This window comes from Plasmodium vivax, chromosome 11 (assembly GCF_000002415.2).
Source record: "Plasmodium vivax chromosome 11, whole genome shotgun sequence".
NCBI lineage: Eukaryota > Apicomplexa > Aconoidasida > Haemosporida > Plasmodiidae > Plasmodium > Plasmodium vivax.
Genome location: NC_009916.1, coordinates 1,670,724 through 1,696,150, shown reverse-complemented (window position 1 = coordinate 1,696,150; position 25,427 = coordinate 1,670,724). Strand labels below are relative to the sequence as shown.

Here is a 25,427-nt window from a genome sequence, read left to right as displayed (position 1 = left end):
TGGCTAAGGGAGACTCGGACAAGCTAGCCAAAAAGAAAAAAAAAAAAAAAAAAAAAAAAAAAAATGGCTACCAAGTTGGGGAAAACCTAAGCCGCATGGACCTGCACGAAGTGGAGGAAGAGCGTCTACAAGAGGTCATAAAAAAGAGGTGTGGCGGGGGCACGCTGGGCCCGGAGAATTGCGCGAACGTAGTCAGGCGCATGAACAGGCTCCTCGATTCGCACGATGTGGATGTGGCCATTCGGTTGCGGCCGCGCGGGGAGGGTGGCCTCGCACAGGAAGAGGCACAGGGAGGTGCTCAAAGAGACACCCAGGGAGACGCCCCTAAAACGAGCGACGCCACGGAAGACGGCGTTACAGTCCGGGACATTCGCAGCAGCAGGGACATTCGCAACCGCGGGGATGTGCGCAGCGATGGGGAGGGCGAAGAACGCGCTGACGAAAAAGTCGACTTGTCCGATTTCTCCCTCTCAAATTTGAAGAAGTACATAACGTATAGAAAGGCACTCCAGGAGAGGAAAAACGCTGAGGGGGATACGGCGAAGGAGAGGGGTATTGGGGAGGCAAGCGGCGAGAAGGGCGGAGGGGCGAACCCGGGGGGGCTGTCCCAACTGGACCAAGACGTCCTCAAATACTTCGACGTGACCCCAAGACAAGACTCGGTCCTCTTCGAGTTTAACGATTTTATTTTGGAGAAGGAGCTTTCCTCGGCGCGCCTCCCGCAGGGGGGGCAGCCCGTCTTGGGGGCGCTGCCGGGGGGGGGGGAAGAAGAGGTGGTGGGAGAGTTGGGAGAAGAGTTTGGTGAAGAGGCTGGTGAAGATGTGGGAGAGGTTGCTGAATTGGTTGACGAAGAGGTGGTGGGAGAGTTGGGAGAGGCTGGTGAAGAGGTGGAAGAGGTTGACGAAGAGTTGGGAGAAGAGTTTGGTGAAGAGGCTGGTGAAGATGTGGGAGAGGTTGCTGAATTGGTTGACGAAGAGGTGGTAGAAGAGGTTGACGATGAGGTGGTAGAAGAGATGGCAGAAGAGGTTGACGAAGAGGATAGTGAAGAGATCGGAGAAGAGTCTGGTGAAGATGTGGGAGACGATTCTGGGGAAGCCGCTTTGGGAACCGACTGGACCGGCGCGGAGCCCCCCCCGAGAGGGAAGAAGGCAAAAATCAACAGGGACGGCAAAGGCGCAGCGGAGAAGCTCCGGATGCACCTGCGCACCCGGGGAAGCACCAAGAGTAGACACCAATTTGAGAATATTTTCCCCCGAGATTTTGAAGAGAAAATGGAGCTTCTGATGGTTATACTGAAGGAGGAGGGCAAAAACAAAAAGAAGGTGATCGTGTGTGCGGACGAGGAGGAGAGAGACATCATTCGGATGAAGTGCACAGTGGAGGGAGTCGAATATGAGGAGATTGTTGGCGGGATAAAGAATATAAAGCGGTACATGAAGAAGGGGGGGAACTTCCAGAGCGCGTGCTTCGTCTTGATGGGCGAGTTGGCGAGCACGCTGGAGCTGCGCAAGGTGTGCGGCGGGTTGTCCGAGCGGGCTGCGGGGGGGGGCGGCGAAAGGAGTGGCGGCGAACCTGGCAAAGACAAATCTGGCAGGAGTGATACGCGGGATGATCGTGGCGTCGAACCTGGCAAAGACAAATCAGGCAGGAGTGACACACAGGACGATCGTGGCGGCGAACCTGGCAGAGGCGACACGCTGGACGATCGGGGCGACGTGACCATCTACCACTTTGCCGAGCACGCCCCCAAGGCGCTGGCCCTGAAGAAGCTCTTCCACTCGATCGTCAACGAAGAAGACAACGTTACGCTTTACATGAAGAGCAGGAAGCGCGGGGGGGAGCGAACCCGCGAGGCGACCAGAGCGACCAGAGAGAGGAAGAGCAACCCGAGGGGCACGACAAACCACAGCGACGTCTTCGTCCCCTACCAGAAGAGGGTGCGCAAGAAGAAGCTCTCCAAGAGCGAGGAGAAGTGGTTGGCCTTCAGAAGAAGGACGCTCAAAAAAATCGACGAGATGAAGCAAAAGGCGCATCTGATTAAGATGCGCAAAATGAAAAAACGGGATCAAAGGGTCCAGAGGGTCGTTACCAAGTTGAAGGCGCGGTCGAAAGAGAAGACCATGGCGAAGGGGAAGTCGAAGTCGAAGTCGAGCAAAGTGGGAGCGAAAAAAAGGTAAAGTGTAACCAATATGCAGTCAGCGTGAAAGCAAATGGGGAAACCGCTCGGGCAAAGTGGAGGACCCCCCATAGAGGCGCGTCGCTTCTTTTTCCTTCGGCTTGGCAAAAGAGGACATGCAAAAATGTACGTAGAAGGGTAGAGGGGGGGTAGGCTGCATGTAAGATGCACTTAAGCTGCATGTAGGCTGTATGTAAGCTGCATGCCCCCACGTCGCTTCCCCCCCAGGCAGAATCACACGTCTTGCTGCATCTTCTGCACCATCTCGCGAAATAGCCCTTCAGCTTCTAACTCTGCAAAGGGGGGGGAGGTGAAGAGGTGGAAGAGGTGAAGAGGTGGAAGAGGTGACAGAGGTGATGAGGTGACAGAGGTGATGAGGTGACAGAGGGGGGAGAACCGATTTTCACTTCCCCGCGGGAAGTCGCACTGGTCAGGTGAAGAAGGGTCCACAGGCAGGCGATCCCTCCTCACCCCTCCACAGGGGTGAATCGCGCCCTTAAGCTAATCACCCCCATGTGTTTGTCACCCCCACGTGTTCTCCTTTCATGTGTACGATTCGCAAAACTGCTTATCCGTTTGTTCGTCGGTAGGGTTCTTCCCGCACATCGAGTTGCGCCTCGTCTGCCCCTTACCCCACTGACGTTTTAATTTTTAATCTGCGCACGTGAGCAACCGTAACACGCTGCATTCGTTCGTTGCATTCGTTGTGTTGCTCTACCCCCGCTGCGTTCTTTTTTTTTTTTTTTTTTGATGCCTTGGCTAACCTTGGTTTTTTTTTTTGAGGAGGGTTCTGTTACGTAGGCAATCGTACACTTCGAAGGACGCGTCATCGGTGCATCTCTCCCGGATGGTCACTCCTGAGGGGGTGGAGCGGCGTAAAGGGGGACAAGCATGGGGAGGCAATTCCGTGGCGGTGGAGAGGGGCACACATGGGGAGGCAATTCCATGGCGGTGGAGAGGGACGCACATGGGGAAGCAGTTCCGTGGCGGGGTTCACCTTTCCCCCAAATGACAGACCGCCTAGTAGACAAGAAAAGGGGGTACCTCCCAGGTGGGCCGAAATGAGTTCCTTCAGCTTCACAAAGGTGTCTGCGTACCGGTGGTCATACAGCACTTCTACGTCTCGATTGAAGGGGCGGCTGTCATTCGCCTCTACCTTTTGGTATTTCCCAATTTTCTTCATCTTGAAAAAGGGGTACTTGTGCACCCGGTGCTTGTGCAGCAGGTCGTTTTCGCTGACGTTGCGGATCTTCTTCACCCTCGTCCCGTCTCTGCAGGGGGGTGGTGCAAGATGGCGGTGTGTGATGCATGGCATAGGGTGATGGTCCATGGTAGTGCCTGCTAGCGGCTGGGTAGACCCCACAGGCTGCGCCCCGACTGCGGCCCGCTGCCGCCCTCCCTCCACCGCCTACATTTTTGGGTTCATGAACTGCTTCCACTCGCGGGCGCTCCTAAAGTGGATGGCGCGCAGACAGAGGCCGAAGCATTTGCCGCTCTCCATGGGTCCGTGCGGGTTGGCTCCCCTCCGTTGCACTGCTATCTACGGGGAGGTTACTGAGCGGTACGGTAATCCGTGGAAAGAGCTATACCCCTGTGGGTCCTACCCGTGGTGATGACGCCTTTTGGAGCCCTATCTGGGAGGGGGGGGCCCCTTCCGATGGTCCCTGTCGGCATCCACGTAGGGGTGAGCTCTCCTTGGGCACACCTCGGGAAAAAAAAAAAAAAAAAACACACAGCAAAATAGCAAAGTAGCAAAATAGCATAATAACAAAGTAGCAACAAAGTAGCAACAAACTGTGGCACAGCAAAATGCCTCTCCGCTGAACCGTGCGGGCCAGCGAACAGCCCCCCGCCGCAAATTGCAATACCGCTTACCATGCCACTTCTAACCGCACTGCCAACCCCGCAGCTAACCCCGCTGCACCTCCCCCCTTTGGAGTTAAATCGGCCGCCTACATGTTGTGGGAGAAGGCGCCCAATTCGAAAAGTCACTTCATGGGCGAGGGTGACAGGAGTGACCACGTGAAGAATCACCCGGAAGGTACAAGCGACAGGTTAACGAAGGGCGGCTGGTCAAACGGCCCCATCGACCAAGCAAGCCAAGCAAAGCAGAGGCGAAGCAGAGGCAAAACCGAAGCGAAGAAGAGACGAACCCAAGACGAAACCATGTTTGCGTACTTCCTTAAAGGAGTGAGCAGATGCCAGGACAGAGCCGACGTGGTGCACCTCAGCAAGAAGCTACTGCAGAACATGCACCTGCTAGATACAAAGGAAATCTCTCTCTGCTTGAATAAGCTCTCAAAGGCTCCTTTTGAGGACAAGGCCTTTTGGGAGAACGTTTGCCGGGTGATCACCACTACGGATGTCGGGGTGCTCCGCAAGTTCAAGTGCCTGCGGGGGGTGCAGCAGGGAGGGGACGCGGCAACCGCTGCTGTTAGGGAAGAAACGGTTGGCAACGCTTCCGATGGCGAAGCGCACAGGGGTGACCCCCACTGTGCAAACACCCCCAGGAAAGACAAGCTACTATACCACTTCACCATGGAGGAGCTGTGCCTGGTCCTCAACGCACTGGCAAAGGTCAACGTGCGGAACGACGAGATTTTGAAGCTCGCTTCGCAAAAGATAATGAGGGAGTTTCAAATGAACAGACACTTGGTGAACACGATCAAAGCGATTGGCAGCTTCGGCGTGGCCACCCCTGCTAGTTCCCACGGAGGAGGTAGCCATGAAGGTGGTTGGGACCCCATGGGGCAGGCGCTCCACAACGTTTGCCACAATTACGACCGAGTGAGTAGGAACCTCACGGAGAGGGACATCAGCGTGCTCATTCGGGTACTGCTCACGCGGGGGGGCCATGTAAGCGGCGGACACGTACGTGGCAGCCACGTGGGAGGCAACCAATTTGGAAGCAGCCAAGCGGGTGGCAACCGCTCGGGGGAGGAGGCCAGCCGGACGGCCGGCGCGCTGATCGAACGACTAATAAGCAGCGTAAAAAAAATTAACCACATCAGCGAGCAGAGCATCGCGCTCATCCTAAACGCATGCACCAAGTCGAGCGTAAAGAACAAGTCGCTCCTAGACATCCTCAAAATAATTATAATTTTAAAACTTAAGAAGGACAAGAACAAATGCTCCGACATCTTCGTGAGCAGCGTAACGCACTCGTATTCTTCGTTCGCCTACCGAGACAGGGTGCTCTACAACGCCATCGCAGAGTATGTGTGTGCCAACCTCGATGGGGTGAATGTGAAGGCACTGGTCATCATCCTAAATAGCTATGTCAACGTGGGGATTATTAATGTGAGGCTGTTCAACGCTGCCTTGGGAAAGCTGGCCAGGAGGGAAGTTGTGAATGGCTTGTCCAACCAGTGCACGTCGAACGTCGTCACCGTAGTTACAAAGGCGTATAGGTACCTCTGCGAGGAGAAGGCGCGCTTCCTTTTGGGGCTCGTGAAGGCCCGCCTGCGCCGGGAGTTCGCGCGAACAGGGGGAAGCGGCACTGAGGAGGGGGGCAAGGGGAAGCGCGGCACGGGGGAGAGCGCCACCCCGCATTACGCCACCCCGCGGAGCCCAACACAACCCAGGCGCAGCGCCTTCCTGGAGGGCTTCCTCACGAAGCACCTGACCAACCTGCTTAACAACCTGAGCAAGCTCAACCACGCGGACGCCAACCTCTTTGCGCTCTTTTCCCACCTCATTTTAAAAAAAGAAAACGAAAAAGAAAAAGAAAAAGGAAACGAAATTAACAAGCTGGACTTCCTCAACATCACCAGTGCGTACGCGCGCTTCGGCTACGTCCACCCAGGGATCTACCAGCTCATCCGACGACATGCAAAGAGGCATTTGGAGGACCCAAATTTGAAGTACGTTGAGTTTATTAATATGTTTACCAGCCTGGCGACGTTCTCGCTGATGGAGGGGAATGGGAAGATAGAGCGATGGGAGGACCGCTGTTCGGGGGACTACCGTTCGGGGGACCGCTGGAGGGGGGCCCCGCCTGGCCAGTTTAGCCAAATCATCCGCGCGATGATGGAGCTGCTGCGGGGGGGGGCTAACAGGCAGGGAAGTCCTCCCGGGGACGAAGCCGCCAACGGGGGAATCCACCTGAACGGTGCAGGCGCTAACTGCCCCCACCCGGAGCACCACGCGCGCATCTACAGCCGGAGGAATATCATCGACAACCTGAGCGCCAAGCACACCTGCTGCATCCTTGCCACGATGAGCAAGTTGGGCACACACGACTGGCAGATATACGAGCAGTGCCTAAGAAACATAAAAAAAAAAATCTTCAAAATGGATTCTAGGTCCCTCACCATGTACCTGCTTTACGTGAGCAAGTTTGGCTTGACCCCCGATCGGTACATAAGGGCGCTCCTGTCGAGCAGCTTCAAAGTGGTGCACCTGCAGAGGGGGAAGACGAGCGTGCCTGATGCTGGGGAAGACCAAAGAGACCTCCTCGGAAAGATGTCCACCCTCTGCACGCAACTACAAACGGAGGACCTCGTCAACGCGGTTTACATCGTTAGAAGCCTCATAAAGAATGACCCCCACTACAGGGGCAGCGCCTACGTCATGTGTGCGTACTTGGAGGGCATCTACTCTGGGGTGCAAGGCACAAGCGGGGGGGTAGCTGGAGGTGTTTCCCCAAGTGGGGTGCAGAGCAGCACCCCGAGAGGAACCCCCTACAAGCGCGAAGCGGACCAGAACATCATACACATTGGAGAGGCGCAGGCGGATGACCCCACCGTCGCCACTCTGCTAAGCGGACGCAAACTCAACACGCAGACGGCCTGCATCCTCATGAACACGCTGGCCTTTATAAACACACACATACGTTTGCCAAGTGGAAGATACGCCAAGATTGTCTCCTACCTGCTGCTCTTCTCCCTTCGGTTCCTGGTTGACCGGCTGAACCTGCGCCGGCCACTGCGCGAGCTCCTCTACGAAGGCACCCCCCAAAGGGAAAGCATGCAACTGAGCGATGACCAAAGTGCTAGCCAAAAAGAGAGAGACATAAAAAGTGTTGTTCGGGGGAAAATCGACTCGGCGAGCATCCGGCAGATAAACATGACCATCTTGATGATCTTCCATTTGGGTTCGCTGAACCCGTTTTGCTACTCACCCCAGTGGGAAGTAACCAATTTGGCTAGCTACCCACTCAGGCTACTGCAATATGTGCTCTTCTTCTTAAAGTTCAGCCCCCTCGCCCCGTTTGAAAGGTACACATCTGTTTATAACTCGGTGGGTAACAGGCGGAAGCTGACCAACTACTGCGGGGGTGAGCAGCAGAGTGAGTGGCAGCGCGAGCGGCAGAGTAAGCGACCGAGTGAGGGGTCGAGCGAGCAGCAGAATGAGAGGTCGACTACTCCCCCGGCTGCGCCTTCGACTGCTCCTTCGAATGCGCCCCCGACTGGGCCCCCTGGTGGGGGGCTGGGGCCCTCCATCTCAGAAGGCGAAATTAGCATCTACCAGACAGTCGCGGCGTTGCTCAAGCGGAAGGGCTGCGGCGCCAACTGCACGCTGCTGTCCACGTACGGCGTTTATATGTACTCCGTCGATATGCTGATTTGGCGCGGAGGGGGAGAAGCGGCTCATCGCAGGTGACGAGTGTTACGCTATGTGGTGTGCTTCGCTCCGGGGGAGAAGCGGCTCATCGCAGATGAAGAGTGTTACGCTATGTGGTGTGCTTCGCTCCGGGGGGGGACTTCCCCCAATTGTTTGTTTCGCCCGACGACCCCATTTGTGCTTCCCTTTTTTTTTTTTTTTTTTTTTCTGCAATTTGTTTTTCCACCTAGGGAGGCATCTTACTACGCACCTTCTGCGAATTGCCCCCCATGTGGAGCGATGCCATTGGCGAGCCGCTAATCTGTGGAGGGGTGCGATTGGCGAACCGCTAATCGGTGGAGCGATGCGATTGGCGAGCCGCTAATCTGTGGAGCGATGCATTTGGCGAGCCGCTAATCTGTGAAGCTGTGCGATTGGCGAGCCGCTAACCTAACCGGTGGTGCTTCTCCCCCTTCGGATTGGGGGCTTCACACCTCCCCCCCAAAAAAAAGGCAAAACTGAAGCGAAATTGCAGAGTGCACGGCAACCGGGGGGCTATCCTCTCTGCGATAGGCGAACCAGAGAGAGGGAATTGCCCCACGTGGCTTAGCCAATCTTTCCCAAGTGAGTGCCGCTCCCCATCGTGGAGATGCCACACAGCTAAGGCGTCACCCCTAGGCCAGCTTCCACCCCCCCCCACATGTGTTGGTACCTTTCGCCAAATGGAGGAGAACCCCCCCCCAGAGCAGAAGCTCACGAGCGTGCAAGTCCACGTGGAGGGGGTGAAGAAGGTGAAGGGGGAGAAGCTGAACTTCCTCTTTGAAGGTATAAAGAAAAGCGAAACGTTGGAGGGTCTTTTCCTTCAGATTAGCAAGTGCAACGAGCAGATTCATCGGCTAAACGTATTCGCTGGAGCCCCGCTAATCAACCTGAGGAGCTTAACAGAAACAGACGTGGAGGTGAAGTACACTCTGAGGGAGCGAACCAACAGCTATGCCATAGGGACAAATGTAAATAACCGCGGAGAGGTAACAGCCGACTTGGAAATGAACCTACCGTATGTCCTCAAAACGATTAACAGTCTTCAGCTCAAGGCGAACGTAAGTAGCTTATACACAAATAACTTCGCCCTCCGATTGGTAATTCCCCAAGTGAGTAGCCTAGCCAATTTTAATTTAATTTTTGAAGGAGACCTCAGCAATGTAAGTAACACACAGCAGGGGTCCTATACGGTGAAGAGCAACTCGCTTAGAACGTTCCTCGTGGGAAGAAGGCACACCCTCATTTGGGATGTAAATTTTAATACCCTTTTTCAACGCATCAGCCGGGGTTATATTCCCTCCGAATCGTTGCTGAAGTTACCAGGCAGGTACGTCAAACATACTCTGCGCCATGTGTACACGTGGGACGCTCTGTTTTACGGCTGGCCTAGGGAAGCAGCACCTCCCCCTTATGAAGAGGCACCCAATCAACATACAGATGATGGACGTGATAACCCTTTCCACCCCGTGGAGCACACGAACTACCCCACGGAGGGGCACTTCTACCAAATGGAGAGCGAACTCTCCTTGCCCTTTTGCGAAGCGAAGTTTTTTAAAAACCACCTGCACTACCTCTTTGTTAAGAGGCTCCGCAAAAACGTCTTAACCTACGTCAGCTTTACCAATGGAGTGAAACACGACTTTGATAAGGCCGCCCCCTACCAGCTGGGGGCCTTCCACTTTAGTGGAAGCATCGGCAGCTCCCTAACCTTCCGCGGATTCGAACACAACAGCATTGGGCACGCAGACCAGGGGTACAAATTTGATAGGAAGAAAGGAGACTACCAAATTTGTTATAATTACTTGGGGGCCAACTTCATCACGAGCTTTCAATTTCTCCTTAAATACATTTGCAAGCTCCAGAGTGTTAACCCCATTCTGTTTTTCTACGTACAGGTGGGGCGACTGGGCAATCATTTGTTCCCCTCCTTTGACCAGCTCAGGAGAGACATGAGGGTGTCCACTGGGGTGGGACTCATGGCATATATACAGAAGAATGTCTCGTTGGAGGTTTTTTTTAATTTCCCCCTTTTGCGCCATTGGAACGACCGGACGAGGTGCTTCCAGGTGGGGTTAAGCTTTAGGGGGATGCTATAGGGATGGGGAAATCCCCCCCGGTGCGAATCGGCATTACCCCTTTGTTGTCCTCCTTCCCTTTCGCCCTCGCCGCGGCCAGAGGCGCCGCCAAAGGAGGACTCCTCGCATTTTTTACGTGTTAGCAAAATGAGCTTATTCGGGTGCGCGGCTCCATTGGAACGCCACTCCACTGCTCAGCTGCTCCCCTTTTCTTCTTGCCTCGCTGGGCGCGTTACCCACATTTGAGTGCCGTCACCCCGCGCGCCGGGGGTGCACAGCCAACTTCGCAGTTAAAGGCGCCACAACAGGCAGGTAAAATTAAAGACGTGGCCAAAAGGGCACACATGTATGGAGATGGAAATGTCGTTGGGGGGGAAAAAAAAAGGCCGGTCGGGGGTACCGACGATTGAGGGGTGGACTCTCCACATGGGAGAGACCGAGAAGCCGCTCCCCCCTGGTTAAACTAACTCTGTCCCCTTTCGTACAAGTGCTTGTTCTGCGTAGGGGGTGAAGAAGCGGAGGGAAGGTGCATATGTAGAAGGGTGCTAAATGCGAGCAAATGAGGGGGGCTGGTGGATGCATGCGCCTCTATATGTGGGTGAATCCCCCCAAATGGAAAAGTGCCCTGCTTACCTCCTCGTAGTACTTATTCGTCTCGTAGAGCGTCTGGCATATAGGGACGGCTGCCATAAGAATGATTCCTCCGTAGAAAAAACGCATGATCGGTACGCGCACTGCCTTGGGTTGGTTGGTCGTGTAGCTTTTTCCTTCACCGGGGGGGTCCTTGTTCAGGTGCTTCATGCCCATGTTGAAGTCCCTCCTTCCAAGGAGGTTAAAATTGTTCTTTATGTGAAACGGGGCGCTTCCACCCCTGGCCGCCTGGCGGCCTTTACAAACTATGGCCCGCAGGCACTTCATTTTGGGTCACCTCTGCGTTTCGCTATCGTGGGGGGGGTGGCAAACCGCTCGCAAGTGGTCAACTGTTAACGGCGCATGTGCTGGCTGCTAACATGTTCACTGCGATGTGCTGCGTCCGCGTGTGCGTGGGGTGTATGCCTGGCGAGCTACTTCCTTGAGGCATTTTTCACACTTCGCCGTATCCTAACCGTAAATTGCGTTCGCCAAATTTGAGGGGAAACTCGAAAAGCGTTCCTCCCGCGAGTTGTGCCGGGGTACATGCATGTGGAGTTTTTTTTTTTTTTTTTTTTTTTTGGGGAGGCTACTCCGGGAGAATTTCGTTGCCAGTTAGGGGCGCACTAATTGGAAGGGGCGAAACGCACTCGGTGATCGCAGCGATATGGACGATTTAAATTTACAGTTTACATTTGATTGTGTACCCAACTGACATGGCCGTACGGGCCAACCGCCCCATCACCCGCGTTGCTGCCACGCACCAGGAGGAGAAACACCTTTGGGGCCCTTCCCCCCAAGAAGGCTACTTCACCGGGGAGGGAAAAAAAACGCACACCTACGTATGCACATGGAGTATGTAGCTATTTAAACCGTTTCGAGCGGCATGCCGTTTTGTTCGTCACCGAAGGGGAGATGTCACACGTTGGAGCGTCTCGACTCTTCTCCAACGGTGCGAGGTTTTAAAAAAAAGGCACAGGGGGAGTGGAATGGAAAGCGGCAAAGGGGGACGAAGCGAGGGGGATACCACATGGCTGCCGCGGGGCTTCCACAGGGCTACCTCTCCCCCTGGCGGTGTTCAAACAAATGTGCACCAGGGGGGTCTCCTCCCGCCAACCTCCTGCAGCGTCTGCTCTGCGCTGCTCCTCGCCGTCTCACCGCCTCACCGCCCCGCCGCTCACTCTATCTCGATGAGGTAGTCCTTAATCTCGTTGGGGGTGAGAATTTTAAAGGGCTTGTCGTTGCAGGCCACGCCAATTTCGATGTTCTTTTCGTTCATGACCCCCTCGTAGCTCTCCTTGAGGGTGAGGATGGCTGTGTGTATGGCGTCCTCCACCTCAATGTCGCTGCTGTACCTCTTCTCCAAAAAGGAAATATTATTCTGGTAGTCCTTTCCTATGCACGTAGCTAGCCAATTAAAGTAACACCCAGAGGGATCAATTTGATACAAGTGGTACCCATAAGCATCTATGCCGCAAATTAGGAGGGACAAGCCAAAAGGTCTCACCCCACCCGTCTGGGTGAACTCCTGTACTATGGAAGCTATCTCTTTTACAAGTTCTTTCACCAAAATTTCATTGCCATACTGTAGGGAGTACCTGATCGCTTCCTTACGGGCACGCTTCAGAAGCACCCGGAAGTCTCCAGGCATTCCCGCGTAGACAATTCCTATGTGCTCGCTGATCTGCTGGATTTTGTATATGCTGTTTTCTTCGATCAGTTCATTTGGGCTCTTCTTCTCCGTTGCGATGATGACTCCGTTCTTGGCTCGGATGCCTGGGGGGGAAGCGCAGTGTAGCAGCGCAGTGTAGCGGAGGAGAAGTTACGCATGGGCATGCCCATGCACATGAGTGTTATCCGAGGGGGGGAAGATGTGAGTGGGTGATTTTGCGGAATGGCCCCACGCCTCCATCGCCACGAGCGCTTACCTAAGGCGGGGGAACTGCTGGAGACCCTGTTCAGGGCATATTCAATCTGAACTAACTTCCCCGTGGGGCTGAAGGTTGTCAGGGAAAAGCTGTACTCCCCATCGGCCATCTTTCCCCTTCCAAAAATGTAAAAAGAAAAGAAAAAAAAAGGGAAAAAAACAAAAAAGAGGTGTGCTTCACTGCGCTACACCACACTACGCTACGCTATTATCTCTTCCTAGTGGATGTAGGGGGGGGGGGGGGGCTACCAAATTTGCAAACGAACGAACACTGACGAGCTTTACCCTTGTGTGTTCACCTGCAGGGATGCATTCGAGCATCTTATATAATGCCATGCAAATGTGCGATTGCGCGTGAACATGGGTGGAGTGGGTTTTCCCTATGGGTGAGCCTCAACCATGCCAGCGCATGAGCGAGTTGTTTAGTTTTTCCTATTTTATTTTTTACTTTTTATTATATATTTTTCTCTCACTTTCAGTTTATCCAGTGTGCCCCCAACCCGTTCGCGTCGCTTCGATTTGTTGCACTTAGCTTCCGTAGCTTGCTTCCCTTTTTTTTTTTTTTTTTTTTTTTTTTTTTCACATTGACACATGCAGGGCGAAGCTTGGGGCCAGCATTGCCTCCCCGGCGCGCCGACAAAAGGTAGCACAACAGGATGTACACAAATGGGTGAGGATTTCTTAAATTGAAAAGTTTACAGCGGGGGGTGTTGACATGAGGGGGCATACATAGGTAAAAAATTGCGCATGTGAACATATGCATATTTGCATATTTGCACATATTTGTACAATAGGCATGGGGTGCATCACCAGTGAAGAGATCTGAGGGCAGTCTCCAAAGCAGATCACTGCGGTTAGGCCCAGGCGAGGGACCCCTTTTTCTTTTCTTTTCTTTTCTTTTATCTCCACTCTTCTCCAGGGAGTTGCCACCGAACTTGTGACCAGCGTCTCAGCCAGTTCCCCCCCCCGATTAAGAAGCCACTTTCACTACACCGCTCAACATGGAAAGACATTTTTTTGCTAACGCTGCGTTAGTAGTTAATGTGTGTTCTGTTCGAGGGGTGGGGTGCAAGGGAGAAGAGATCAACCCGTTGCAATAAAAAAAAAAAGAAAAGGGAAACACACAAGTGGACGTTTGTTAGACTTCCCCATTCGCTGCTCTCATGACAGGTACTTCGAAGACGAGGGGGAACTTCCGCCTTTCTTAAACGAGTCGACATATAACCCTTCGTGGAACCCTTTCTCACAGTTTCGCTTCGAACACTCCACAGATTTTTTTCACCTCGCCTTTTTCCCTATGTGAATAGAAAATCACCTGCCGTTAACCCTCCTGCATAGTTACGTACTCACCCAAGCTGCGCCTCACCCATTTGTGGGGTTCACGTAGGGGACTCATTACACACCTGGGATACCTACCTGGACGATGTTAATACACTCGTTTTAGCTCAGCTTAAAAAAAAAAAAAAAATATGTGGACATTTCCCCCGTTGGTTATCTCCCCATTTTCACCCTATCAATGATTTTATAAAAAAAAAGAGGAATTCCCAAAGTGTGCCCCTCCCATGTGTACATTAATAGGGGGGGGACGAACTAGCTAGTGCTACGTTCCCTGATGCGGAAAAAAATTATGTAGAGGTATGTTCGCTCCATTTGCCTCGACGGGACTCACTAGCGCTTGGAAGGCAGCTGCGCTTTCGCTTGGCTACATCGGCAAAGTGCAAAAATAAAAAAAAAAGAAGCGGAAAAGGGGAAAAGTTAAAAAGGAAGTAGCCTTTGCTGTGTCAATTTTTCACCTTGGGAAACTCCCTCGCATTGTGTATTTATGCTCGCTATTTTTTCCCATTTTTTCCCTTTATCACTTTGTCCCCTTCGACACATGTCCAACCGCGGAGGACCATTCCACACACTTACACTTTGCCAATTTCACCACTGTACACACGAACTTGATTTGAGGAACTCCCCCGCTGCCTTCAAAGGATGGATGATTTCAGCGACTTAAACAGATCAGGTATGCCCCTTTTTGTTTCTGCACACGTATATGTGCAATCGAATCGTGGTGGGAATTCACGATGATACTTCAGTGGGGGAAGTTACCACTATGTGAATGTGTCTCCCCTTGTTGCAACTGTTTTGTGTCCACCTGTATTTTTACATGAACGGTTCATGCAAAATGGGTGGAAAAAAAAAAAAAAAAAAAAAAAGCTAGCTCGTTCAGGCAAAATTGGTGTATGGTCATACATAAGTGAAAAGTTGTGCTTTGCTACACAGATGATTGTTCGTTTTGGGGAACGATATGGACCCCTTTATTATTTTTGTTTTCCTTTTCCGTTGACTCACTTACCTGTTTGGTTTTTTTGTCTTACCCATTTGTAAGCGGACGATAATGAGGAGTTTTCCACGGAGAGCGACTTGAATGAGAAGGAAAATGATGCGGAGAAGGATGCACTAAACGAGGTGGAGAGGGAGGCGTTAAGTGACGTGGAGAAGGAGGCGATGAGTGATGTGGAGAAGGATGTCATGAGTGACGTGGAGAGGGATGTGCTAAACGATGTGGAGGAGGATGCGATAAGTGATGTGGAGGAGGATGAGATGAGTGACGTGGACGATGCCTTAAAGGACGCCCAGAAGGAAGCCGCAAGCGACGTGGAGGATGCCTTAAAGGATATGCAGAAGGAAGCCGCAAGCGACGTGGAGGATGCCTTAAAGGATATGCAGAAGGAAGCCGCAAGCGACGTGGAGGATGCCTTAAAGGATATGCAGAAGGAAGCCGCAAGCGACGTGGAGGATGCCTTAAAGGACACTCAGAAGGAAGCCGCAAGCGACGTGGAGGATGCCTTAAGGGACGCGCAGAAGGAAGCCGAAAGTGACGCAGAAAGGGAATTGCTGCACGACGTCGAAGAAGAGGACTTACACGACGCAGAGGAGGACGATTTAAAGGATGCTGAAGAGGATGGCCTGCACGATGGTGAAGAGGACGGCCTGCACGACGCTAAAGAGGGAGGTTTAGGCAATGCCCAGGGGGACGACTTAGACGACGTCAAAAGCGCCAACGAAGGGGATGTCGAGCAGGTTGCGGAAAACGGGGGTATCTTCCAGGGTGGCGATATCTTCCATAGTGGCGGCGTCTTCCAAAGTGGCGATATCTTCCAACGTGGCAGCACCTTCCAACGTGGCGATCACCAACAGGGCGACTACGAAGGAGATGCCGACCCGCATGACGAAGACCAACCAGGGGAGGGCCCCGACGGAGAGAGTCACCTCCTCCAAGACCCGCAAAAAAGCGGTCTCAAAGAAGACACACACAAGAAGGAGGACGACTACTCTCACACGCTGAATGAACCTCCCAGCAACAAAGAACAGTTCGGCACAAACACAAACGAAACAAATAACCCCCCCAGTAATGGTGAGGGCAAAAATGGCCACATAGATAATGACTCCCTTAACCCTATGGATCCCATCCAACTTGGCAAAAAAAGATATGAGCACTTTATAATACACCCATCGAATCAGAATGACATGAGTTTATTTGAAGGCATAAATAAAAAGCTTACGTTCCCTTCTTTGTCTCCTACAGATTTTCCTATTCCTGGAAAGGAGGAAGAGAGCAGCACCATGTATCATTTCGCCCCTGAAAAACTCGGGTATAAACACAACAACGGCTTGAATCCTTCTGAGGGCTACTTGCTGATTTACCCCCACGTGTCTCGCAACTCGGTGCCCCCCAAAATTAGGAAAAAAAAGCTGCGCTGTTGTTAGGGCGGGTCGGGGGCGGCCGCGGTGATCCTAGGCGATCCCATGGTGGTGCACATAGGAGCGGAGGTTAAAGAGGCGGTGCTGCCTGGTGCGTTACTGCCTGGTGCGTTACTGCCTGGTGCGTTACTGCCTGGTGCGTTACTGCCTGGTGCGTTACTGCCTGATGCGCTACTGCCCGGTGCGTCACTACCTGCCGCGGTGGGGGCATCCCCCCAGACCTAGACCTGCGCATGCGCCGCGTTTATAGCTATGCGCATTTTCCCTCTCCCCCCGTTACACTTACACAAATAAATAAACAAACAAAACACCGCCGCACCATCCCGCTAACGCGGCTGGCTGCACACGGGGCGAACCCACTGAGCCGCCCCCCCCCACATGAACTGTAACGAACTGTGAACCTGTTGTACGAAATGCACGCGTCATCCTGTGCGCAGCTTCTGTGCGCCCCGGTTGGCCAGCACCCCGGTTGACACGCCCAGTTTGGCTACCCCTCCAGGTGTGCCAATTTTAGAACAAAAAAAGGAGAAAAAAAAAAACATCAACAAATGGGGTTCTATTGGTCATGGACATACACATGTGCGCAGCTTGAACGGCGCCTCCCTTGTTCTTCCGCTTCGCTTCGAAAAGATGTGGCGTCCTCCACCCCCAGCTGGTGCGCACTCAATTGACGTAAAAGCCAATCGGCTAATTGGAAGTGTCCCTTTTGACCACTGCACATGGTGGGGACGTCTCATCCAAAGAGACACCCTGCGGTGCATTCCTCTATTCAAAAAAAAAGGGTAGGGGAAAAGCAGCCCTGCTCATGCCTCCCCCGTTTCTATTATATGTGCTCCTTAGTAGGTTCCTCCCCGCGGGTGGTTAGAGAGAGGGGTGGAGAGGATGGATTGACATTGTGGGTTGCCTTTCAATTAGGGCTCCTCCTCTACGGGGTCAGCAGCCTTCACCTGCGGGATTGCAGCTCCCCCCAACAGAGTGCCTCAACAGAGTGCCTCAACAGAGTGCCCCAACAGAGTACCCGTTACCCAATGCCCACTGTTAGCAAACTACGGCCGCTCCCGCTCCACAAGTGGGCTAACAGCAAATGCACAGGTGCAGTCACATGTGCCCGAGGAGTGCCATATGCAATTGTGCAATCACATGTACGCGTTTTTTTTTTTTTTTTTTGCGTACTTGCGCGCAGTTATTCACGCCATGGGAGCATCGCCCTAGTGGCTGCACTGTGTCGCCTTGGTGGCCGCGCTGTATCGCCTTTTGCCCGCACCGCATCTCCTCGGTGGGCTGGCGCTCTAAAGGGATGGCATAGCCCCGCCCGCAAACGCGGGTGCATTTCTGCGTCGCCCCCCGGGCGCGTTTACAAATTTCGCCCCCGCGTCGTCCCGCAAAAAGGGAAGAAACGGTTAACCGAGTGGGAGGACCAAAGACGTAACAGCGGAAGAAATAGCAGCGGAAAAATAACATCGCCAAGAGAGGGGAGAAAAAGGAAAAAAAAGGAAAAAAAAAAAGCGTGCGAAGAGGGAACGAGAAAGCGACCACCCATTTTGCGCACAGCGAGAGGAAGCCCTTGAAGGTAGCCACAACTGGAGAAACTGCAAAGCTTGAAATAAAGTGCCGCCTTCCGCGAAACGGCCGACCAGGTGAGCAGCCCACAGCCGAGCTGCATCCAGGAATAGCCGCACAACTGCACAAATGCACAGCTGAAGAGCTGCCCAGCTGACCGCCTACCCAACTGAAGAACCTCTTTTTCCACCCGCCGCGATTTGCAAAGGTAAGTCCCAGCTGCGGAGGAGGGGGCACACGCAGATCAGCGCACACGATGGCCGCTCCCACGTAGGCGTGCACCTGTTTGTTTGCGCCCCCCACGCTCACCGCTTCCATTCACCGCTTCCATTCACCGCTTCCCTACACTCACCGCTTCCCTACACTCACCGCTTCCCCACGCTCACCGCTCCCCCGCAGATGTCCATCCACCTGCTGAACAAGAAGGCGGACAGCCTGCGGTCCACGAACGTGCTGCTGACGAACATCAACGCGAGCAAGGGGATGTACGACATAATCAAGAGCAACCTGGGCCCCAAGGGGAGCTACAAAATGCTGGTGAGCAGCTCCGGGGCGATCAAAATAACGAAGGATGGCAACGTCCTGCTGAACGAGATGATGATTCAGCACCCAACGGCGAGCATGCTGAGCCGAATATGCTCCTCCATCGACGAGACGTTAGGAGACGGGTCCAGCAGCAACCTCATCGTCGCGACGTCGTTGATATACCTTTCGGAGAAGTACATTCTGTACGAGAGCATCCACCCCCGTATCATCACGCAGGGGTTCGATCAAGCCAAAGCGATTCTCCTAGATGTATTAGAATCGATGAAGATCCCCATAAATGTAAAGGAGCATTTTGATAAGGAGCTCCTCTATAACGTTGCCAAGACGTGCGTTAGGACCAAACTACCCATCGTACTGGCAGATAAGCTGGCAGATGACCTAGTGGAAAGCATCAAAATAATTTATAGCCCAGAGAAGCAGATAGATCTCCACATGGTAGAAGTGGTGGACGTTAAGAAAAATATGAGTATAAATACAAAATTGGTTAGAGGAATGGTCCTGGACCATGGCTGTAGGCATCCCAACATGCCAAACAAACTGACCAAGTGCTTCACCCTAGTGTTGAATGTCAGCTTAGAGTACGAAAAGAGTGAAGTCTTTTCTTCCTTCGTTTATTCTACCGCGGAGGATAGAGACAAGTTAGTCGCATCGGAGAGGAAGTTCACAGACGATAAGGTGAAGAAAATCATAGAGCTGAAGAAAAGCCTAATTGAAAGGAAATTTAAAGAGACAAACGAGATGTACAATTTTGCTGTCTTCAATCAGAAGGGAATCGACCCAATCAGTTTGGACCTACTGGCCAAGGAAAACATCATGGCTTTGAGGAGAATTAAAAGGAGAAATCTAGAACGTATAGTCCTCTGTTGTGGTGGAAATGCATGCAATAATGTCTACGATTTGTCGGAGGAAGATGTAGGATTTGCTGGACTCGTATACGAAATTTGCATTAACGATGAGAAATACACCTTCATTGAAGATGTGGTTAACCCTAAGAGTTGTACCCTCTACATTCAGGCCCCCAACGATTATACCATTAAGCAGATAAAGGACGCCATCCGGGATGGCCTCAGAAGCATTAAGAACTGTATAGAAGACCAGTGTGTTATTTCCGGGGCGGGCTCATTTGAAATTGCGGCTTACTGTAAATTAAAAGAGGAAGAGAAAAAGATCCGAGGGAAGCAGAAGTTCTCTTTCGACGTTTATGCTAATAGCCTGCTCAACATCCCAAAAATTCTGCTGGAGAATAGCGGGCTGGACATCCACGAGACGCTCTTCAATGCGATCGACAAGTACATGGCCGACCAGTCGGAGCCCCTGGGCGTTGACTTGGACACGGGCGAGCCGATCATCGCCCATTTGAAGGGTGAGTTGTAGGGGAGAAGCGGCGGAGTGACTCCACATGAGCGATGCGGAGACGCCGCTCCTACTGCCTCCACATGATCTGTGGGGAGACGCCGCTCCTACTGCCTCCACATGATCTGTGGGGAGACGCCGCTCCTACTGCCTCCACATGATCTGTGGGGAGACGCCGCTCTGCGTGCCGCCCCTTCCAAACCGTCCACTCCCCCCCTACCCGCAGGCATATACGACAACTACTGCGTGAAGAAGCAAATCATCTCCATCGCCACGGCCATCTCGCAGCAGATCCTGCTCGTCGACGAGATCATACGGGCGGGCAAGTCGATGGGCGAGGAGAAGTGAGGAAGGAAGGCGCGTAGCACGGAGTGGTAGCCGAGTGGTACCTATTGGCCGCTAATTGTCCGCGGCTGCCAAGCGGAAGGCACCTCCCGGACGTCCCCGGCAATGCGCATCGGCGCGCTGACGCCATTTGCGGAGGACCCCCTCGTGTGCACCGCGTAACCGTAGCCTTGTGAAGGACCCCCTCGTGCGCACCGCCCATTGTACATACATACAAACTAACAGAAGCGCTACTACTACTGCGCAGCCGCGTTTGCCGCGCCCCCATTTCTTGTTCACCCCCCCAAACGGAGGAGAAAAAAAAAAAAAAAAAAAAAAAAAAATCCACAAAGCACATGCGATTACGCGTGTGCCTTTACGTGTGCGTAACTTTACATTCATGCATGTGTACGTACATGCGCGCGCATCTAAATGGGTAAGCCAAAACGACCAGCCCACAGGGCCCCCAATAATGGGGTAATATCATTGCAGCTTAACAGCATGGCAACATTGCACACATGGGATGTGCTTGAAGCTCCCCTAATTATAAAGTCCCCCACCCCCCGTAGCGCTGCCCCCCGACGGTAGTAAAAACCAAAGGGTTGGTCACCCAGGGGATGTAAAAGAAGCACGTGGGGGAGGCTTCCACCCCACATGTTTATGCACATCGCTTAAAAAAGGGGCATAGAAAAAATCATCCTTTTCCATCGTCACGAAGGCTACATGGGTCAGTTCACCAGCTCTGTGCCAGTGCCGCGGTAAGGGAGGGTACAAATGGCACAGTACTGCAAATTGGTAGGTGCTATTTTTTATAAAATTAACATCCGCGTTGGGATGTACCACTTTTGGAATGACCCCTTAGTAGGCGGATCTCACTGTGAAGGAGGACCACCAGAGGGGGAAAACAAAATGAACCGACCAAGGGCAGCTCGTTATGTTCGATGAGGAGTCCTCCGCCACGAATCCGTCACCACTGCGGCACACGTGCTGATTCGCCCCTCTGTGTGCTCATTGGGGAGGCTTCTGCTCTGCAAAACATATGGCGTAAGTGCCCTTTTATATACATGACCGAAGGATGTGCACTTTGGCCTATAAAATGAGGAACTGCTAATATGCACATGGGGGTTGCGTGCGAGATCTGCTGGAAGAGGCCTTCTCTTCTTTTTCCCTCGGTGAGCGCACAAGTTGTAGGTACGCGCCTCACCCCGAGGTTCCACCACCGGGTACGTTCATGAAAAGCAGCCACGCGCAAGCATCTACCCACCCCATAAACATTTTTTAGCTCATAAAGGTCGCCTACACTTGAGCCCACCTCTACATGCAAAAAAAAAAAAAAAAAAAAAAAAAAAAAAAAATATATATATATATATATATATAATATGGTAGAGGTACATATATACTATACGTACAGGCATGCGGATATGCATAAAGATACGTACACGGATGCGCATACGCATACGCTTGAGCAGATGTATGCATCCCCTCGCGGTTCCTCTCCTGTAGAACCCATGCGGCACGTGCGCTGCGCTCCGTGCAGTGGGTAGCTGCATCATTTTCTAGTATCCCCCTCGGCCCACGGAGGAGCGCTCAAGTATGCCCGCCACCGGGGCGGGTAAGTGCACCGCTGCTGCGAATGCGCTAAACTAACGTGAGTGCACCACTGCGGTCGCTCAACTTTTATTACATGTTTGGAGGGAGGGATCGGCACCTTTGAGCTAACCCCATGAGCGCATGCCCCTGTAGGTGCATACGCGCATACGTACATGCATGAGAGGGTAAAATATGCATTCATTTATGTAGATCCCCTCCCTCCAAGTGACCAGCTATTTTTCGCAAAATTAAAAAATAACGAAGGTGGGGAAGGAGCGAACGTGGTGAGGAGCGAACATGGCGATGAGCGAACGTGGGAGGAGCGAACGTGGGAGGAGCGAACGTGGCGAAGAGAAAAAGTATTTGAATTAAAAAAAAAAAAAATAACCAAAGCTACTAACCTAAACTGCAAATCTTATTCCCAAACGCATCGAAACAAAAATTTTCCTTTCATCCTTCTATCTATCAAAACTGCATCATTTCTCTTTTAAAAAAAAAGAAAACGTAACCCAACTTTCTGCGAATTCTTTACACATACGTTAGAAGCAATTCACCACTTCGCCCCTTTCAACGAAAGAAGGAAACTCTTTGTGAATTCTTCCCCCTCCGCCGCCCTTATGTATACTAGCCCAGCTTCAAATCTGCACGTACGTTTTTCATGGCCGAGAAGAGAGAAAAATCATTTGCGCGAAATAGCTTTTTACGTTCCTACGTGCGCACTGGCGGAGGAGCGTACTAGTAGTACATGTTGCGCTAAGCACATGAACTCCACCGCGCATACGTGATACCGCGCCAGCGCATACGCAATGCTGTGCCGACGCATACGCGATGCTGTGCCGATGCATACGCGATGCTGTGCCGATGCATACGCGATGCTTTGCGAGCGAACCCCCTCCATCTGTGCTCTCCCCTATTTACCCCCTACAGACAAGCACCTCGCTTTAGCACTTCTCTCCATACAAGGAAAATAATCCCCTTTGCCCGCGTTTACTCAACCTCTACGCTACGTTCTTCCACCCCGCTTTTGCATCCTTTCCCCATATTATTTTTCCCCAACTAAACTGTAAGTTTTGGCACATACGCGTAAACTGAGCAACTGTGTTGGTGCGCGCCGAGGCTTACAACACACGCAAAGGGGAGGAGTTCATACGCGAAGTATGCCCGCACCGCGCGTTCGTGTGCCTCTTCTTCGTACGTTCATATTTTTGTGTTGTATCCCCCACTTTTTTTTTTTTTTTTTTGAGCGAGCAAAATGGCTAACTGAGCTAGCTAAAATGTATATTTTTTTTTTTCATCTGCAAAAATGTATGAACGTTCATAATTTTTTTTTTGCAAATTTGCCGCGGCGCTGCCGTCCCCCCATGCACATTCGCCTAACGTTGTCATTTGTTCATTTGCTTGCTTATTTGCTCGCTTATTTGCTCGCTTGTTCGCTCGCTTATTTGCCCACTTGCTTATTTTAACCTTTTTGGGCCCCACTGCAGAGCCAAAATGGACTTCATAAAAGAACTCAAGAGCAGCCAAGACTACATGAACAACGAGCTGACCTATGGAGCGCACAACTACGACCCAATCCCCGTGGTCCTCAAGAGAGGAAGTGGCGTTTTTGTATACGACATCGAAGATAGAAGATACTACGACTTCCTGTCTGCGTACTCATCCGTGAACCAGGGCCACTGCCACCCCAACATCCTGAATGCAATGATAAATCAAGCCAAAAAATTAACCATTTGCAGCAGAGCCTTTTTTAGCGACTCCCTGGGTGTGTGCGAAAGGTATTTGACCACCTTATTTGGCTACGACAAAGTGTTAATGATGAATACCGGAGCAGAGGCAAACGAGACGGCATATAAAATGTGCAGAAAATGGGGTTATGAAGTGAAAAAAATACCAGAAAATGAAGCCAAAATAATTGTGTGCAACAATAACTTTTCTGGAAGAACTTTAGGATGTGTGTCAGCCTCTACTGATAGGAAATGTAAAAATAATTTTGGCCCCTTCGTTCCCAACTTTTTAAAAGTTCCTTATGACGATTTGGAAGCATTGGAAGTGGAATTGCAAGACCCAAATGTGTGTGCATTTGTTGTTGAGCCGATACAAGGAGAAGCAGGAGTTATCCTTCCATCCGATGGATACTTCAAAGGAGTGGAAGCATTGTGCAAAAAATATAATGTCCTTTTTGTAGCCGACGAGGTACAAACGGGGTTGGGAAGAACAGGAAAATTGTTATGTACTTACCATTATGGTGTGAGACCTGATGTGATTCTTCTTGGTAAGGCCCTTTCAGGTGGTCATTACCCCATTTCGGCCATTTTGGCTAACAATGATGTTATGTTGGTTTTGAAACCAGGTGAGCATGGATCCACCTATGGAGGCAACCCCCTCGCTGCTGCCATTTGTGTAGAATCGCTGAACGTTTTAATTAATGAGAAGCTTAGCGAAAATGCAGACAGGTTAGGTGGACCCTTCTTAAAGGCATTAAAGGAAGAACTGAAGGACAGCAAAATCGTTCGTGAGGTTAGAGGACGTGGTCTACTCTGTGCCATTGAGTTTAGAAATGACATCATCAACGTCTGGGACATCTGCCTCAAATTTAAGGAAAATGGACTCATCACCAGATCTGTGCATGACAAGACCATCCGATTGACTCCACCACTTTGCATCACCAAGGAGCAGCTCGACGAATGTTTGGAAATTATTTCCAAGACGGTTAAATATTTTGACGACAGATTGTAGAGCTGCTCAATTGTGCAAAGTTTTTTTTTTCCTCCTCCCCCCACACCTGGAGGGTAGAAAAAGAAACCTCATGCGTGTGCTGTACTGCTGATGAGAGTTTTTTTTTTTTTTTTTTCCTCTTTCTTTTTTTTTTTTTTTTCCTCTTTCTTTTTTTTTTTTTTTTCTTCATTCTGCAATTCCGCATGCACTTTATTTTACCCCTCTTTCTCTCCATCTTTCCAAGCGCACGAAAAGGGGCCTTTCAGCCCAGTGTGTCAGCTGTATTAGTGGACGTGCACCCTACGTGTGAGCGTTTTTCCCTGTACGTGTTTTGCTGCTACATATAGTGAAGTGATTTCCTATGTAGTGTTTTCTCCTCGTCTATCCCTTTTGCTTTTTTCGTGTCTGTGTGTGTGTTTTTTGTAGAGCGTAGCTTTTGCCTGAGTTTTGTCGCGCGTTGTGCAATTCGAGTTTTGCACTTCGCGTTTTGCAGTTTGAGTTTTGCACATCTCGTTTTCAATTTGAGTTTTGCACATCTCTTTTTCAATTTGCGTTTTTTTCCCATTTTTTTCTCGTGTTTTTCCCCCCTTTTTTTCCCCCTTTTGATGACCCTGCATGCCCAGTTCGTCCCCTTCTACTGTTCACCTTTTCGAGCGTGCCTTCTGACCTCCCCATTGTTCTTTCACCCCCCGGGTGAAACGCCCTCCTCTCCTCCCTCCCCCACCTCTTTCATCCCACGCGCTTCTCCCGCCTAGCGCACCTCTACCGTCTTTCCCCCCTCCCTCCAGTTTTCCAACTGAGACTTCCCAACTGAGACTTCCCAACTGAGACTTCCGAACCCTTCTGTTTTTCTCAATTTCTAACAACTACCCTGCGTTCGCGGCTAGGGACCCTCCTCCCGACCACGTCCGTTTATTTTGCCCCTTCCGTTTTGCTCCCCCCTCTACCTCCTCCTTCCCGTTCGGTTATCCTTTAAAAAAAAAAAAAGTTTAGCTCTCTTCCCTCCTTTTGCTTCTTTCCTCCCCACGTTGCTGACTAGACTATACTTGCCATCCCGTTAGATATCTAGGGCACTTGTTTGATAGCAGAGGGTTTTTTTTTTTTTTTTCATACCCCTCGTCGCTCTCTCGAAGCTTTCCATGTTGCTTTGTCCTCGACGCATGCCTCGTGGCGCCCCCTATTCTTTCTGCCTTTG

At 51.7% G+C, this 25,427-nt stretch overlaps 7 protein-coding genes across 7 annotated transcripts, besides 35 other annotated features; 4 read left to right on the top strand and 3 right to left on the bottom strand.

Annotated features, from left to right (window-relative positions):
* The first annotated feature begins 64 nt into the window (after positions 1–64).
* Positions 65–85: a microsatellite.
* A 655-nt stretch (positions 86–740) lies between these two features.
* Positions 741–766: a microsatellite.
* Positions 767–949: 183 nt separating this feature from the next.
* Positions 950–978: a microsatellite.
* Positions 979–1,060: 82 nt separating this feature from the next.
* Positions 1,061–1,082: a microsatellite.
* A 32-nt stretch (positions 1,083–1,114) lies between these two features.
* Positions 1,115–1,174: a microsatellite.
* Positions 1,175–2,282: 1,108 nt separating this feature from the next.
* On the bottom strand, positions 2,283–3,887 carry PVX_113570 (hypothetical protein, conserved). Its single transcript, XM_001616055.1, has 4 exons — positions 3,589–3,887; positions 3,221–3,447; positions 2,941–3,033; positions 2,283–2,469 (listed from the first exon to the last, which is right to left on the bottom strand). Exons 1-4 carry the CDS (start codon positions 3,675–3,677, stop codon positions 2,411–2,413), a joined length of 468 nt encoding a protein of 155 aa, XP_001616105.1. The 5' UTR covers positions 3,678–3,887; the 3' UTR covers positions 2,283–2,410.
* Positions 2,729–2,750: a microsatellite.
* Positions 3,888–4,132: 245 nt separating the features above from the next.
* PVX_113575 (hypothetical protein, conserved) lies at positions 4,133–9,858 on the top strand (the record flags this gene model as incomplete). The annotated part of the gene is made up of 2 exons (XM_001616056.1): positions 4,133–7,454; positions 8,465–9,858. The coding sequence occupies 2 exons, from the start codon at positions 4,133–4,135 to the stop codon at positions 9,856–9,858; spliced, it is 4,716 nt and encodes a 1,571-aa protein (XP_001616106.1).
* Positions 4,617–4,765: a microsatellite.
* Positions 9,133–9,159: a microsatellite.
* A 190-nt stretch (positions 9,859–10,048) lies between the features above and the next one.
* Positions 10,049–10,957, bottom strand: PVX_113580 (hypothetical protein, conserved). The gene is made up of 2 exons (XM_001616057.1): positions 10,471–10,957; positions 10,049–10,333 (listed from the first exon to the last, which is right to left on the bottom strand). The coding sequence occupies exons 1-2, from the start codon at positions 10,753–10,755 to the stop codon at positions 10,301–10,303; spliced, it is 318 nt and encodes a 105-aa protein (XP_001616107.1). The 5' UTR covers positions 10,756–10,957; the 3' UTR covers positions 10,049–10,300.
* Positions 10,231–10,255: a microsatellite.
* Positions 10,958–11,263: 306 nt separating the features above from the next.
* Positions 11,264–11,286: a microsatellite.
* Positions 11,287–11,644: 358 nt separating this feature from the next.
* PVX_113585 (20S proteasome subunit alpha type 2, putative) lies at positions 11,645–12,504 on the bottom strand (the record flags this gene model as incomplete). The annotated part of the gene is made up of 2 exons (XM_001616058.1): positions 11,645–12,243; positions 12,396–12,504. The coding sequence occupies 2 exons, from the start codon at positions 12,502–12,504 to the stop codon at positions 11,645–11,647; spliced, it is 708 nt and encodes a 235-aa protein (XP_001616108.1).
* Positions 11,723–11,887: a microsatellite.
* Positions 12,309–12,342: a microsatellite.
* Positions 12,505–12,936: 432 nt separating the features above from the next.
* Positions 12,937–12,963: a microsatellite.
* Positions 12,964–13,033: 70 nt separating this feature from the next.
* Positions 13,034–13,063: a microsatellite.
* A 198-nt stretch (positions 13,064–13,261) lies between these two features.
* Positions 13,262–13,283: a microsatellite.
* A 71-nt stretch (positions 13,284–13,354) lies between these two features.
* Positions 13,355–13,480: a microsatellite.
* A 23-nt stretch (positions 13,481–13,503) lies between these two features.
* Positions 13,504–13,537: a microsatellite.
* A 647-nt stretch (positions 13,538–14,184) lies between these two features.
* On the top strand, positions 14,185–16,150 carry PVX_113590 (hypothetical protein, conserved; the record flags this gene model as incomplete). The annotated part of the gene is made up of 2 exons (XM_001616059.1): positions 14,185–14,402; positions 14,769–16,150. The coding sequence occupies exons 1-2, from the start codon at positions 14,372–14,374 to the stop codon at positions 16,148–16,150; spliced, it is 1,413 nt and encodes a 470-aa protein (XP_001616109.1). The 5' UTR covers positions 14,185–14,371.
* Positions 14,840–14,860: a microsatellite.
* Positions 14,921–14,943: a microsatellite.
* Positions 15,154–15,182: a microsatellite.
* Positions 15,225–15,247: a microsatellite.
* Positions 16,151–16,305: 155 nt separating the features above from the next.
* Positions 16,306–16,327: a microsatellite.
* Positions 16,328–17,554: 1,227 nt separating this feature from the next.
* Positions 17,555–19,951, top strand: PVX_113595 (T-complex protein 1, zeta subunit, putative; the record flags this gene model as incomplete). The annotated part of the gene is made up of 3 exons (XM_001616060.1): positions 17,555–17,912; positions 18,104–19,613; positions 19,830–19,951. The coding sequence occupies exons 2-3, from the start codon at positions 18,104–18,106 to the stop codon at positions 19,949–19,951; spliced, it is 1,632 nt and encodes a 543-aa protein (XP_001616110.1). The 5' UTR covers positions 17,555–17,912.
* Positions 17,619–17,655: a microsatellite.
* Positions 17,919–17,945: a microsatellite.
* Positions 18,651–18,671: a microsatellite.
* Positions 19,522–19,548: a microsatellite.
* Positions 19,952–21,882: 1,931 nt separating the features above from the next.
* On the top strand, positions 21,883–24,253 carry PVX_113600 (ornithine aminotransferase, putative; the record flags this gene model as incomplete). Its single annotated transcript, XM_001616061.1, has 3 exons — positions 21,883–22,164; positions 22,445–22,580; positions 23,002–24,253. The coding sequence occupies exon 3, from the start codon at positions 23,009–23,011 to the stop codon at positions 24,251–24,253; it is 1,245 nt and encodes a 414-aa protein (XP_001616111.1). The 5' UTR covers positions 21,883–22,164; positions 22,445–22,580; positions 23,002–23,008.
* Positions 22,129–22,160: a microsatellite.
* Positions 23,924–23,959: a microsatellite.
* Positions 24,254–24,304: 51 nt separating the features above from the next.
* Positions 24,305–24,328: a microsatellite.
* A 141-nt stretch (positions 24,329–24,469) lies between these two features.
* Positions 24,470–24,498: a microsatellite.
* Positions 24,498–24,532: a microsatellite.
* A 121-nt stretch (positions 24,533–24,653) lies between these two features.
* Positions 24,654–24,677: a microsatellite.
* A 157-nt stretch (positions 24,678–24,834) lies between these two features.
* Positions 24,835–24,861: a microsatellite.
* A 177-nt stretch (positions 24,862–25,038) lies between these two features.
* Positions 25,039–25,062: a microsatellite.
* A 43-nt stretch (positions 25,063–25,105) lies between these two features.
* Positions 25,106–25,142: a microsatellite.
* The last annotated feature ends 285 nt before the right edge of the window (positions 25,143–25,427 follow it).